Raw genomic sequence first — 13,811 nt, 5'->3', positions numbered from 1 at the left:
AAGCCATTATTCCTTCTATTGTGCGCAGGGCCTAAGTGGAGTAACCTCGGAGCGGGGAGAGGGGAGAAGGAGAAAGAATCAAAATTCCGAGCACTATAATTATAAAATTTTTATTCTTAAATTATTAATTTTAAACGGATTCAAGAGATGTTCTCTCGTAAAAATGTGGTGCCGCGTCCAACAACATTTCTGGCTGAATGACAGTCAAGTCCTTCATGTAAGTTTTGTTTGTTTGCAAAATTTCGCAAAATAATAACCTAGAATGAAATTATACATATACAGGGTGTAACTGAAATAACACCTACTAATCATACAGTGCTAAACAGTTCCTAATAAAAAACTAAGTCGAAAAGTCCTCTACCATTTTGCAATTTTCACAATAGAAGTTAACGAGATATTAATTTCTAAATATTACTGAATAAACGGATAAAATCGATGTATAGACAACTTTAAGATAGATCTTTCCCTGTTCTTTGTGAAATATTTTGAAGAGTTTTCTTAAAGAACTTTTAAAGACACTCTTAAAGCTGTCTTGTACATCGATTTTAGACATTTTGCTCACTGGGTAAAAAAAAATATTGAGCAAATTGCAAAATGTAGAGGACTTTTCGTCTCAGTTTTTTTTATTAGGAACAACACTATATAATTAGTGGGCATTATTTCAGTTACAGGATGTCCCATTTTAAATGCATTAAGATTTCTCGAAAACTATGATAGATACGGAAAAATATTTCAAACAAAAGTTGTATGGTTCAGAGGGGGACATAAGAATGTACCATTGACTTGGGTGGGGTCGCTAAGGCCAGGTCAAGGTCACGTCGATTTTTTTTAAATGGAACCCCCTATTTTTCATTACATTTTCTTGTAGCTTATCTCGAAAGCTACAAGCTTTTCAAAACACTATAATATAATATTTTTTCATGAAGTATTTTTGGAATTATAAGGCTCGCAAGTTACAGTACAGTCGGCATTAGCATTACGCAAGTTCTCCTACCGACGGCTAAAACCTCTTGAATGTTGTTCAGGATCATGTCCTAGATAACATTTGTTAAGATCAATACCATTGGAGGTTGTACTTCTTATTTTCATTTTTACGTAAAAATGAATTTTTAGTGCAAAAATGAAAATAAGAGGTACAGCTTGCAATGGCCTTGATCTTGACAAATGTTATCCAGGACATGATCCTGAACAACATTCAAGAGGTTTTAGCCATCGGTCGGACAACTTGCGTAATGCTAATGCCGACTGTACTGTAACTTGCGAGCCTTATAACTCAAAAAATACTTAATGAAAAAATATTTTATTATATTTTATTTTGAAAAGCTCTCGAGATAAGCTACAAGAAAATGTAATGAAAAATAGGGAGTTCCATTAAAAAAAATCGACGTAACCTTGATCTGGCCTTGACGACGCCACCCAAAGTCAAATCAATGGTACCTTCTTATGTCCCCCTCCGAACCATACAACTTTTATTTGATACATTTTTCCGTATCTACTATAGTTTTCGAGAAATCTTTATGTATTATTTAAAATGAGACACGCTGTATAATACAATAAATAAAATTTCTAACAGAATATTTAATTAAATTTTTTTTATATTTACCATTAAGGCTGCTGTAGAGTATATAAACAACTATTTGGGTGAATGTACAAATCCTTGTTCCCCCGAACCGTTCTATATGTGCCTGTATAATGCAGATACGCCGCTTTAGGAAAGAGACCAGCGGTCAAACATTTAAGAATTTGTTGAATATTCCCTGAAACAATCAGAATAATTATCATTTACTATAATTCAAAACAATATATATATAGTTATAATTTTTTATAATTATATAATTATATACAATATATTTTCATTTTTGCACCAAGAATTCATTTTTACGTAAAAATGAAAATAAGAGGTACAACCTCCAATGACTTTGATCTTGACAAATGTTATCCAGGACATGACCCTGAATAACATTTAAGAAGTTTTAGCCCTTGATCGGACACCTTGCGTAATGCTAATGCCGGCGGTACTGTTACTTTCAAGTCTTATAATTCGAAAAGTACTTAATGAAAAATAATTTTATTATAGTGTTTTGAAAAGCTCTTGACACCAGCTATTAAATTCTGATATCAAAAATATGATGTTCCATTTAAAAAAAATCGATGTGACCTTGACCTGACCTTAACGATCACCCAAGGTCAAATCAATGGTACTTTCTTATATCCCTCTCCGAACCATACAACTTTTGTTTGAAACATTTTGCTGTATCTACCATAGTTTACGAGAAATCTTAATGCGTTATTTAAAATGGAACACCTTGTATATACCAGGTGTTTCAGACCACCCGTCCCACCCTTTTATCTTTGTAGGATGAGGTCCAATCGAAAAAGTGTTCAAACAAAAGTTGTGGAGTTTCTAAAGGCCTACTTACTGACGCTATGAGTTTGACCTTGGTGGCATCGCCAAGGTCAGGTCAAGGTCACATCAATTTTTTTTTAATGGAACCCCATTGTATTTTTCATTACATTTTCTTGTAGCTTACCTCGAGAGCTTTTCACTTTTTTGATTGGACCTTATCCTGCGAAGATAAAAGGATGGGACGTGTGGTCTGAAACACCCGGTATAGTCATATCTGTAATTAAATTCAAGGTACTACACCATTGCAGGATACCAGTGGAATATCTAAGCGTTTCAGCATTTTATGCATCTGCACGCGAATTTCTGTAGCTCTCCGCAAAGCTTTGTGATTAAGGAAATATTTCTGACACCAGGCGGGCGTTTTATTCTGTTCAAAAGCTGTGTAAACATTCAACAAGGTAAGAAGATCTCCTTCTTCCACTTCGAATTTGCGATGAGCTATTCTTGCTTTTAGAACCGCTTGCCCTCCGCCGGGTTGTATGAAAACGTTCTGAATTTGTAGCATGGCGAATATTGTCGTGATCTCCTCGGAGCATCCCATTTCACCTATCAACAAAAAACTTATAAATTTACTGTCATAATCATGATTTTATATCACTATTGTATTTTTTTAGAGATTGAAAATCTTTGATTTAAAAAAATGTCACTGATTTATGAAGAAATTTTGCATTTTTCTATTGTACTTAAAAAATTTATTAACATATATCTATTCTTATGATATATATACCAGATGTGATTAAGGATTTCGCCAGCACTGGCTCCAACGGCATCTCCGCCATCGTAAGACCTAATGGCATCGTCAAATCTCCGTTACTGTCGATCGCACCTAATGCGTAAAGCAATTCCAATCCCGTAACTAGAGTTTTGCTGGGCGGCGCGGATGGAAAATTGAAACGCAATACATTATCGATGCCCAGAGCCTTCAATTGCAGTATCGCTGGCGCCAAATCTGACCGCTGCATTTCCGGCGGAGTAGCTTCGAACAATTCAGCGTAAGCCTCTTCCGTGTACAATCTATTTATTATAAGATCGCAAAATATTTTACTATAATAATGCAATAATTTCTATATTCAGAATTAATATAGAAAATAATATACAAATAACACAAAATCCAAAATCGGGACATGAGATGTCTTATAAGACATCTTTTATATGTCTTAGGAATTTTTGTATAAGTGTCTTTAAGACATCTTATGTCTCGAATTTGGACTTTTTGCCCAAATTATTTTCTGGGTACATTACTGTTATATCTTACAATTGTTAGAATCATATATAATTAGTCTTCCTGAAAACATAAAACAAAAAAAAACCGTATAATTTGCTTCTTTTTTACCTAAATGCTTTTCCAGTACGTACGCGACCTGCGCGGCCGGCTCGTTGGTTGGCGGAAGCTTTCGATATGGGCACGATAACGAGACTGTTCGTCTGCGTTTCCGCTTCAAACCAAGGTATCTTGACAAAACCGCAATCGATTACTGCACATTACAAAGTTCCGGTTACATAATGTCGTCAAGTCAAACGTTGAGAAGGACAAAAAGTACACTAATATACCGTAGGTAACATACCGTAAACAATATTTGGAATAGTAATAGACGTTTCCGCGATATTTGTCGCTACGATAATTTTGCGAGTGTCTTTAGCGGCCCTCCAAAATACCTTAAGCTGTTCCGCGTTCGGAAGCGATCCGTACATCGGCAAAGGAAGCAGTTTCTCTAGAAATAATTTATTCGATTTAATGAAGTTTTAAATTTCTTCAAAAAATATTAAATATATTAAAGCTTATACATAAAATATAATAACTACCCGAGATCACAATAATGTTGCTAAAACTTTTATCTGAAATATTTTTGGGTAAAAGGCGTAGGAAAAAAGATATTTGCGGCAAGATATTAAAATAGCCCACCCTGTGCGCGCGCGCGCGCGCACGCACGTGTAGGAGAGAATTAAGGATTAATGAAACAACTTATGAATTGAGTCCTTTTCTCGAAATTTTTCTATTTAAAAAATTCCAAGTACTCTGCTCTCTATTTTTGAGAAATTCCTCGATTATCTTACTCACGTTTGTCATCCTTTATAAGCTTTGCATGTTCCGATAAAAGGGATACTGCTTGATCGACTTCATCAAGTCCTGTGAGGAACGCTAGGATATCACCCGATTCCTCCGTATCATGTATTTTTAGAGCTGTGTCTACTACACCATTAACATAATTCGCCATCGGCTCTGCAACGTAATACAATCTTAATTAAACAGTGAGAGTTATAATTTCAGTCACGAACATGACTCTGTGGAATATGTGTGTACCTTTGAGAAAAAATACGTCCACCGGATACAATCGCCCCTCGACGCTCATGATAACCGCGCTATTTTTACTGGAGTCCTTCGTCGTATTTACGTTAAAGAAATCTCGAAGTTCCTCCGCGTCAACCGTCGCTGACGATACGATAATTCTCAAACTCTTCCGTTTCTGCAAACGTTCATGAGATATATAACGTCAATTTATTATGTTCCGCGCAAGAAAAATTACGTTTGTTATAATGAACATCAAACTCTCTCTTACCCTGATTATTTTTTTCAGCAGCCCCATTATGATATCAGTCAAAAGGGTTCTCTCGTGCACTTCATCCAGGATAATGACCGAGTAGCTTGTTAATAACGGATCCCTCATTAATTCTCTTAGGAGAATACCCTCTGTCATGTACTACAAACACAATTTATATATTAGTCTTAGTAACGAAGTAATACGCACGTAATATATATAGACGTTAATATAAAATAAATATATATAGAAAAATATACAGTGTCTCACAACTACGCACTTCTTTTTAAGAACGTATTCTTGAGGTAATTTTGAGTCGAAAATCCTAATACAAAAATGTCGAGGCTAGTTTTTGAATTATAATTGGTTAAAGATGGTGTGTAATTCGAAAACTATTATAGCCTTGATATTTTCGTCTTAGAATGTTCAAAAGAATCCAGAAATAATAATAGAGCCTATAAAAGTAAAATGGTTTTTTACTTATAAGCATTTAAAGTTAGCTTATAATTTAAAAAATTATTGTGGTCTCGACATTTTCATATAAGGATTTTCGTCTTAAAATTACCTCAAGAATATGTCCTTAGGAGGAAATGTGGTAGTTGTGAGACATCCTGTAGGTAGAAATAAATACATAGAAAAATACTGACATTATTTCTTATCTCATTATGATATAACAACAGAAAAGCACCATTAATCATGTTTCATAATGTAAAATTAGACAATATTTTGAGTACAAGTCGTGTTTTGCGTTTCATTTATCTTCTATTTACAGTGTTATACCTTAATCCTAGTTGTTTCATCAGTGTAATCATCGAAGCGTATGCAATAACCGACGGTGGTCCCTAGAATACAATTACGTTCGTCGGCCACGCGATTTGCCAGAGAGGTGACCGCGACTCTTCTCGGCTCCGTAATGCCGATCTTTTTTCCATCTGCACACCACCCTGCTTCAAGAAGATACTGAAAAGTAAAAAACATGGTTTATATGCATAATATCACGTTAATTTGTTACAAAACATTAGATTTTACTGTATATTATGTTACAGTACAGAAAATATATTGAATTCAATAAATATTCATTAAAAAAATACGTAATTAACATGAATAAAAAAGATATTGATAAAAATTAATTTATTAACAGATTAAATATTATCCAAATAATATTGCTGTGCCTAGCGGCCGAAGTCACATATTCTCGCATTCGCCGCCGCGTTCGCGCTTCCACAAACATGCAGAAATAAAGGAGACACTTTCTTTGGTAAAAGTAAACTCTCTTTAATTGAACTCGACATTTACATACATATGTATATGTGCGCGTGAATATATTAATATTTGTTATTATTATATTTACAGACAGTAAGTTTTTATATAATTTTGAAAAATATTATACATTGAAGGATTTATTTTTTGGTGGAAAACAATAAAACAAATGAACAAGTATTTCAGAGATTAATTATTTATATAAAAATATTTTATTGCATATTTTCGTTATAAAAATAATACAAGATTCTCTCTCTCTCTCTCTCTCTCTCTCTCTCTGTCTCTCTCTAGCCATAGCGTTATAAAATTTAACGAAACCTTATATCAAATGAAATCATTTATATAAAAATATGTTATTGCACATTTCCGTTATAAAAATAATACAAGATTCTCTCTCTCTCTCTCTCTCTCTCTCTAGCGTTGTAAAATTTGATGAAACCTTATATCAAACGCAACTATTGACATTGACCGCATATTATCTAGTAAAGTTTTTTGCATACGTCACGTAACAGTTTTTTTTACGTACGTTCGTTATATTCATGCTGCAGTTAGGTAACATACTTGGCACTGGATTAGATAAAAATGCCTATCTGCAGACAATAAGTGACCTACTTCGACGTAAATATAACGTTGTTTTGTGTGTAGTAGCGATAAGAAAAAAAGGATTGGAACGTTGCGTATAGTTATTTTACGAATTTCGGCTTTTATTCAGAACATTTTTCATGTTATTTTGTTAAAGCAGCATTATATATATCTAAAAGTTTTATTATTTACAACTTAAGAATACAAGTAACTCGTAACGATATATTTTTCATATATCACATATATAAAAAAGCTATATAAATTAAAATTTTTTTCTTAATTGTACATGTTTACGTTACGTTATTATACATGTATTATATTTTTATGTGTATATTTATATATACATATAAGTATAAATGTATGTATGTATTTTTATCATGTATTTATTTAATATAATGTAACGTCATATATGAATAACGCCAGATACACGTTACTTTTATTTACGTTTATTAATATATCAAAAGATTCGTAAATAAATAATTTGTGAAGAAAAGAATGGAAATTTGCGATAACGTGAAATTACAAATATCTAATTTTTTGTTTCTATATCTGCACCTTAATTTTTATGTTAAATAAAATAATGTATGTAATAATATATGATCATTAATATAATAATCACGTAATCACATCATTTAAGAAAAAATAGATATTCAAGATGATTGAAAGAAATGACCTCTTCTGCCGCGCGAGCATCCATCATATATTATAAAAGGACCATACGTAAAATATAAAACTAAATATAAAAAAATGATGTTAAACTATAATAAAAAAAAATAGACTTTAAAAGAAACCTTTTCCATGCTGACGCTTGACGCTCATTTTTAGCGACGAAACAGGTCACATGATCGAAATAGACGCTCGATATTTGTCAACTTTGATCATGTGTGGCTCGTTTTGACGCTAAAAATGAGCGTCGAGCGTTAGCATGAAATTGTACCTTTATGCATTAGGAAATGCATACAAGGAGGATCGCAAGCTCTCGTTCACCGACAATATTTCTACATAAGTGTACGTGTAGTGAAGCTCGCTGATAAGGATAAGCAGAAACAACATTGTGGGTAGTTGCCACCACGTGAGTCTAATGTATTCCCAAATGCGATCCAAAAATATTGCCAGAAGAAAATAGTCCATCATTGCGTGGAAGTTAAAGATCTTCCATGCAAGGGCGATAGCCCAGAAAGAGGAACTTCTGAACACGACAGTTTGCCTATCGTAGAGATCCTCTCGGCTGATCGTCGAAGAGATGTCAGTTTCTAGAAGATCCTGGTACACGGATATATATCGGTTCCAAGCGATGCTTGTCAGGGAAAAGTGGAGACCCACCATCAGCATGTTGTACAGAGGTGATTTCCAGAACGAAGTGGAGGAAACGGAATTGTGGGACGACAATGACGATGACATCAACGTCCGGATGGGCAGTAACTCGTAACCGACTCGGTGATTAGAGTTGCGCCTCAGAAAAAAGAATACCGCGACGGCGAGAGCAATGCAGCCGAGACCGTCGCAGACGCCATCCACGAGATAACCGATAGAGCCGACGTCCGATCTCTCACCCTTGATGTTAAGCCTCATCCTTGCCACATGGCCGTCTAGATCATCCAGCCAGGCTCTGACTTGGAATAGGACGACACCTATCCGTCTGTAAAAGAGGGAACTCCGTGTGATGTAACGGGCGCCGATTACAGCCACCGCTACATGAGAAACGCTGATGGCGTTTGGCGTCAGCCATATCCAGGAACGACTAATGCCTAGTAAATAATCCACTAGGGATGCCAGGGGGCTCAGGACATAGTGATTAGGGTGATCCAACGTCATGGCCTTCACCGTCACCGTGCAAATCGGATTTAGATCGCACAAGATCGGCGAACGATACGATGAAGCTCGCGTGTCGTTCACGGATGGACGTACATCGTAGTCCTGCACTCGAAAATAAAGTAACAAATCCATTCCGACGAAGTACAGCAGGAGTAGAAACGCCAGACACGCCTTACTGATAAATGCCGACGAATACATTTTCCGAGATCAAAGGATCAAATTGTTCTATGCTCTTCTCGTTACTTTGTTTTTCCCCTTATAATATTGTTCTCTTATTTATTTATTTATTTATTTATTTATCTAAGTCAATTGCTATTATTCTTTTAATCGCTTACTTAATGGCTTATTATTGTTTCAGGTATTTTTTTCTTATCTAATTAAAAAGGTCAACACACTCCGTCGCAGCAGTAGATTACTAATTAGCGTTACCGATGTTCCATAAATTCAACTTGCGTTTTATGTGTCAACAAAAATCTTGTCAAGCATTATTCTTCTTATTTTGTGGCTTGTTGATCAACTTGTTGATCGACGTTAAGCCTATGACATTCTTCGCGGTCTGATCCTCCTCTGCTCGTCCTTTCTCTGCTCTAGATGCGTCGGAGTCCGCAATTTGATTTTTAATCGTTCCAAACTTTCCACGCAATGTTAGTAGCTTTATGAGAACAGCTCCTGTCGTTGTGCTGACTGTGCGTTTTACCAATAACTAGCAGCGCCTTGCTGTAATAAAAATTATGTCACGTTGTAATTACGTCACGTTGTAATTACGTCATGTTGTAATTACGTTGGAATTAATTTGACATCGAACACATACACACTTTTGCCGCAGAATAAATCCCATTCTGCTATGTATATCGCATCGTTGATCGCGCGTATTCTGAAATATTTTGCAATACGTTGCGTTTTAAGCCACAACTGTAGATCATTATCAACTCGCCTTTATCACCTATTTTTCTCATATCAGATTATGACGTGTTTGTTATTTTCAGTCTATTTCAGATAGAGGTAGATAGGTAGATAGAAACAACCGGACACGCACGTGCATCCCGCTCTTTTCTTTTAGTCTTTTTAAATTCTTTTTCCACGAGAGACCGTGCGCGATCCACGAAGTCGCGGGTCATACTAATGGAGAGGACAGGACAGTCCTCGTGGTCTGTCGAGTTGCGTTACCTTCACCGATCACGGATTTCACTCTATTCCGTAATAGGTCAATATCAGAATTTGATTTACGAATATCTTTAATCCAGTCCAACAGAGAACTCGCGCGCCTGCCGGACGTTGACACGAACCGCGTTAAACTGCAACGCTCGCAAGGAGTCCCGCATACGGAATAATATATTGCTCGGAGATAATACAAACACGATAAGAATGACAGAACGCGAGTATCTCTCCTCCCGCTCTTTCCTACTTCCTACGACTTACCCAAAGAACATCTCTACGGCCAAATGTTCCAACACTTTCGCATTTACAGTTGAATTCTAATAGACCATACTCTCCTGCGCAGATTTCTATTTATATCTGCGCGGTGTTGAATTTCGTTAGTGAAGGTTGCATGTGTAACGGAAAATGCTATAGAGGTACCAATGTTCGTCATGTTTAAAATTGAATGACACGGGCAAGCCCGGAGAGGAAAATATGAATTTTTATTTCCACGTATGAATAATTCATGAAAATAAAACTGGTTATTCTTCTTCTCTCTACGCTCAAAGTCAATGCGTGGTTGCACGTGTTTCAATATATTATACTTTTAGTGTATAAAATATAACTTGTCGTGCCACTGTTTCTTTAATCATTACGGTCGGATAATTTTCAATATTTGCTGCGCTCAATTTGTAACTAGTGTTGCCTACATGGATTCAAATATATTCAGCATATTCATTTTATTTGATTGCAGTCAGCATAGTACATGTAACTATGATAATAGGTCTGTTCTTTTCAGATGAACTTCTTGCATAATTCATCTCTCTTTTTCTTTTTCTCTTCATGTTGGAGAAAAAAAAGAGAAAAGATTTATGTGCGTGCGTGCGCGTGTCAAATGTATAAGACATTTAGCTAAAAACAACAGGTCTTTCTCGCGACTATCTAAGATGAAAAAAAACTTATTGAGCAATTAGAGTTTCCTTTTTGTGTATTTTTTTGAAAACAGGTATAACTAAAAAATTTATAATTTAAATAAAGGAATCGTCATCTACTATCATCTCTCTTGACAAGATATTAAATCTTTCAACTCATTTCGCTATTGAAATATATACTGACATTGGCAGTTATTGATCGTCACAGCTGTAGACATTTATGTCAACACAGTGAATTATAATACAAATGGTATAAACTTTTCGCAAATTCAATTGGACGCATTAGTGTGCACAAGTGCACATTAAAACCGTTGAACACTGATTTAATCTATGTAAAAGTAAAATGCAAATATTTTGAATTATAAAATACGGATTTTACTTACAGCATAATAAAACATACTGAGAATTTCATGTTCAATCCGTTCTTACATGTACATTGAACACACATTTCAATACTTTCCATCCTCATGGAAGCAAGCCAGTTTTTCCAATTCTTAAAAATCTATTAATTACCCTCTCCAAATTACTTGAGCAAATCTGTTTTAGGCAATTAAACGTCTTCTTCAAGATCATTAATGTTATACCTAATTGCCAGTTTAGTTTCCGGAGCATGCACAGTACTACGACTGAATTGTTGCATTTGTCCGACATGGTGTTGCGGGGCTTTGACGTCGGTTCGGTGACGGCAATAGTGGCCCTCGATTTTTTGAAGGCTTTCGATACTGCCAGTCACAGACTACTTCTTGCCAAACTTAATTACTACAGTTTATCCCCCTTTAACCGTTTCCTTTCTAATTAATTGTTCCCAGCGAGTCCTTCTCTTCCTACTTTATCTCCCCTATCCGAATTGTCCCATCCGAAGTGCCTCAAGGACTGACCTCGTACTTCTGCTATTTACAATGTTCACGGCTGATGATCTAAGCTCCATTCATCTTAGCTCCAAGTTGTTTACGCTGACGACGCCGTTCTTCTTTTCTCCTTCTATCCGTCTGAGGCTTCTTCGACCATCGAAATTATAAATTTCTGCAATACGCGGTCGAGTGGACCTCTTCATCTGAATTCCTCAATATCTTCCTTGCTCTCATCATGATTTTTTCCCTGCATTATCCCGTCTTCTTCCTTTTAATGTTTTCCTTAATTTTGCACATTCTATCGACCTCACGAAAGCTTATTGTATCTTAACTCCTTATTATCTCATTGTTCATTATTTGATTTGCTAAATTCTATTCAGAGTATCAAAAATTTCTATCTTTGTTTTTATAATATATATTTTTCTTATAATATATTCTCTCCACAAGTATGATAACATCTCTCTTTTTTCTTAAAATCCGGTTGGCTAAAAATCTCTCAATGCTTCATCCTTCATTTGTGTTGTTTTGTGTATAGTCTTCTTCATTTTACAACACACTCCTTTGTATCTACATAATTTGTATCTCTTGCATTTTAACTCCGAATTCTTACAACACTCCTAATACTCGGTATCATAATTTCTTATTTTTTCCTCTACATCGTTCTGCCAAGTTTAAAGCCGCTTTCTTCTATGTTGTTGTCAAACGTTTCAATATGCTACCTTACATCATCCGAGTTTCCTCATCCCTGTTTTCTTTTTGTGATGCCGTCGCTCGATTTCTATCTATGAAATGTTAACACGTTATGGCATTTCCGATATTGTATCTCTGATATTGCAACCTTTCTATCTCTTGCTCTACAGTTTGACATCCGAGAGCAATATATCTTTTGTTAATTATACTTTTTTTATTTACACGCACGCGCGCGCGCGCACGCACAGTCTTTTTAAATATTATAATCTTTTATTATTATTATTATTACTGTCATCATTTCTTTTTCTTGATTTGTTATTCTCTTTGCTTTTTGATTATGCTATGTATTGTTCCATGACAGTCATTTTTTTGTTTGCTTTTGCTTACTGATAGATGTAACAACAGTACTGCTGGTGCCTCACCAAATTATATACTTACCTGTTCATGTTTACTGCAATCAATCAGTGTACCTCTATTTGGTACACAATAAATAAGATGTTTAATTTTCACATTAATTTATGTACAATGGCTTTAATGTGCATCCAGTATACACTGAATGCATCCAATTGAATTTCGCGACTATTAATCATCTTAATTAAAGGTCTGTTCTTCATAACTAAACCAGTGTACACTCGTTACAGTTTAAATTATATATATATATATATATATAAAGTTTGGCCAAAGTAAAAAAGAAAGTTTTAGTGCAAACTGGAATTCAGTGTAGCGATAAAGAACAGGAGACTAAACACATTATATATTTGATTGAGTTTTTACCTGAGGGACTTGTGTACTTTTACCACAGCCTGTTTCGCCGACTAAAACCAAGGTCTGGTATTTCTCCAACAAGTAAATAATGTGATCTGTGTTTTTGAATATAGGCAATCGTTGACGTTGCATGTCGAGCGCGAGCGAATGATGTGCATTGTAAACAAATTGTGTCGATGAATGGGCATCAATGTCAGGTCTATCCTCCTGCCATGTGCTATCTCCTGATTAATAAAGTTACTTGATTAGTAATTGACATCTTACAATTTTTATTTTGCAAATAAAACTCATGCATTTTTTTTATTAAATTAAACTATTTGGTTAGATAAATATTGAATAGTAGACGACGAATTGTCGAATTGCAATCGCAACTTTTTACTCAAAATGGCAGTTAAATAATTATTATTTATTTGCATATCTCGATAATCCACAATATAAACGTTGAAGGCAACTTGATCTAATGAAATTGCAATAAATACACGATTGAATGACATAACCTTACCCGGCTTGGAGAAAAGCAGCCGAAACATCTTTGGAGTTTAAAACAACTTTGACAGAAGATTTATATTTACATATATGTATATAAGTTAAATGGAAAAATACAGGTAATATAAGTAAAGTCAAAATAAATACAACTCTATATCAATACCATGAGAGGCGTCTAACAGCTGCTAACAATGAGTGTCCAATGTATCAAATTATGATACATACCAATTCTCTCTGATACATACCATAGTGGAAGTATATTAAAGCCCATGGCACATACAAAAACGTAAGGCCGTAATACGTAAGCAGTAAAGAAATCGTAAGATTGGATTCGCTACTGGCCTTAGGC

The 13,811-nt window shown here is 35.1% G+C and overlaps 2 protein-coding genes across 5 annotated transcripts; both read right to left on the bottom strand.

The window, feature by feature from the left end:
* Positions 1-130: 130 nt before the first annotated feature.
* LOC108725371 (probable ATP-dependent RNA helicase DHX35) lies at positions 131-13,585 on the bottom strand. The gene is made up of 12 exons (XM_018452366.1): positions 13,479-13,585; positions 12,986-13,200; positions 5,725-5,904; positions 4,966-5,106; positions 4,710-4,872; positions 4,467-4,628; positions 3,973-4,119; positions 3,741-3,882; positions 3,135-3,421; positions 2,648-2,953; positions 1,604-1,757; positions 131-257 (listed from the first exon to the last, which is right to left on the bottom strand). Exons 1-11 carry the CDS (start codon positions 13,504-13,506, stop codon positions 1,606-1,608), a joined length of 1,923 nt encoding a protein of 640 aa, XP_018307868.1. The 5' UTR covers positions 13,507-13,585; the 3' UTR covers positions 131-257; positions 1,604-1,605.
* On the bottom strand, positions 7,540-10,547 carry LOC108725373 (Ceramide phosphoethanolamine synthase). Of its 4 annotated transcripts, XM_018452369.1 has the most exons (3): positions 10,021-10,547; positions 9,417-9,475; positions 7,540-9,318 (listed from the first exon to the last, which is right to left on the bottom strand). In XM_018452369.1, exon 3 carries the CDS (start codon positions 8,797-8,799, stop codon positions 7,726-7,728), a length of 1,074 nt encoding a protein of 357 aa, XP_018307871.1. In that variant the 5' UTR covers positions 8,800-9,318; positions 9,417-9,475; positions 10,021-10,547; the 3' UTR covers positions 7,540-7,725. The 4 variants fall into 4 exon arrangements, with proteins under 4 accessions (XP_018307871.1, XP_018307873.1, XP_018307872.1 ...); XM_018452371.1 differs by lacking the exon at positions 9,417-9,475; XM_018452370.1 differs by lacking the exon at positions 10,021-10,547 and having other exon boundaries at positions 9,413-10,011.
* Positions 13,586-13,811: the final 226 nt, after the last annotated feature.

This window comes from Mycetomoellerius zeteki, unplaced genomic scaffold, assembly GCF_001594055.1.
Source record: "Mycetomoellerius zeteki isolate Tzet28-1 unplaced genomic scaffold, Tzet1.0 scaffold344, whole genome shotgun sequence".
Classification (NCBI taxonomy): Eukaryota; Metazoa; Arthropoda; class Insecta; order Hymenoptera; family Formicidae; genus Mycetomoellerius; species Mycetomoellerius zeteki.
The sequence above is the reverse complement of the archived record's forward strand: the minus strand, read 5'-3'. Positions and strand labels throughout refer to the sequence as shown.

Coding starts and splice junctions, on each gene's coding strand:
- LOC108725373 (XM_018452369.1), bottom strand. CDS start 8,799: ATGTATTCGTCGGCATTTATCAGTAAGGCGTGTCTGGCGTTTCTACTC.
- LOC108725371 (XM_018452366.1), bottom strand. CDS start 13,506: ATGTTTCGGCTGCTTTTCTCCAAGCCGG. Junction 3,422..3,740: donor CGTACTGGAAAAGCATTTAG/GTAAAAAAGAAG, acceptor TATAATAAATAG/ATTGTACACGGAAGAGGCTT. Junction 2,954..3,134: donor GAAATCCTTAATCACATCTG/GTATATATATCA, acceptor TTTTGTTGATAG/GTGAAATGGGATGCTCCGAG.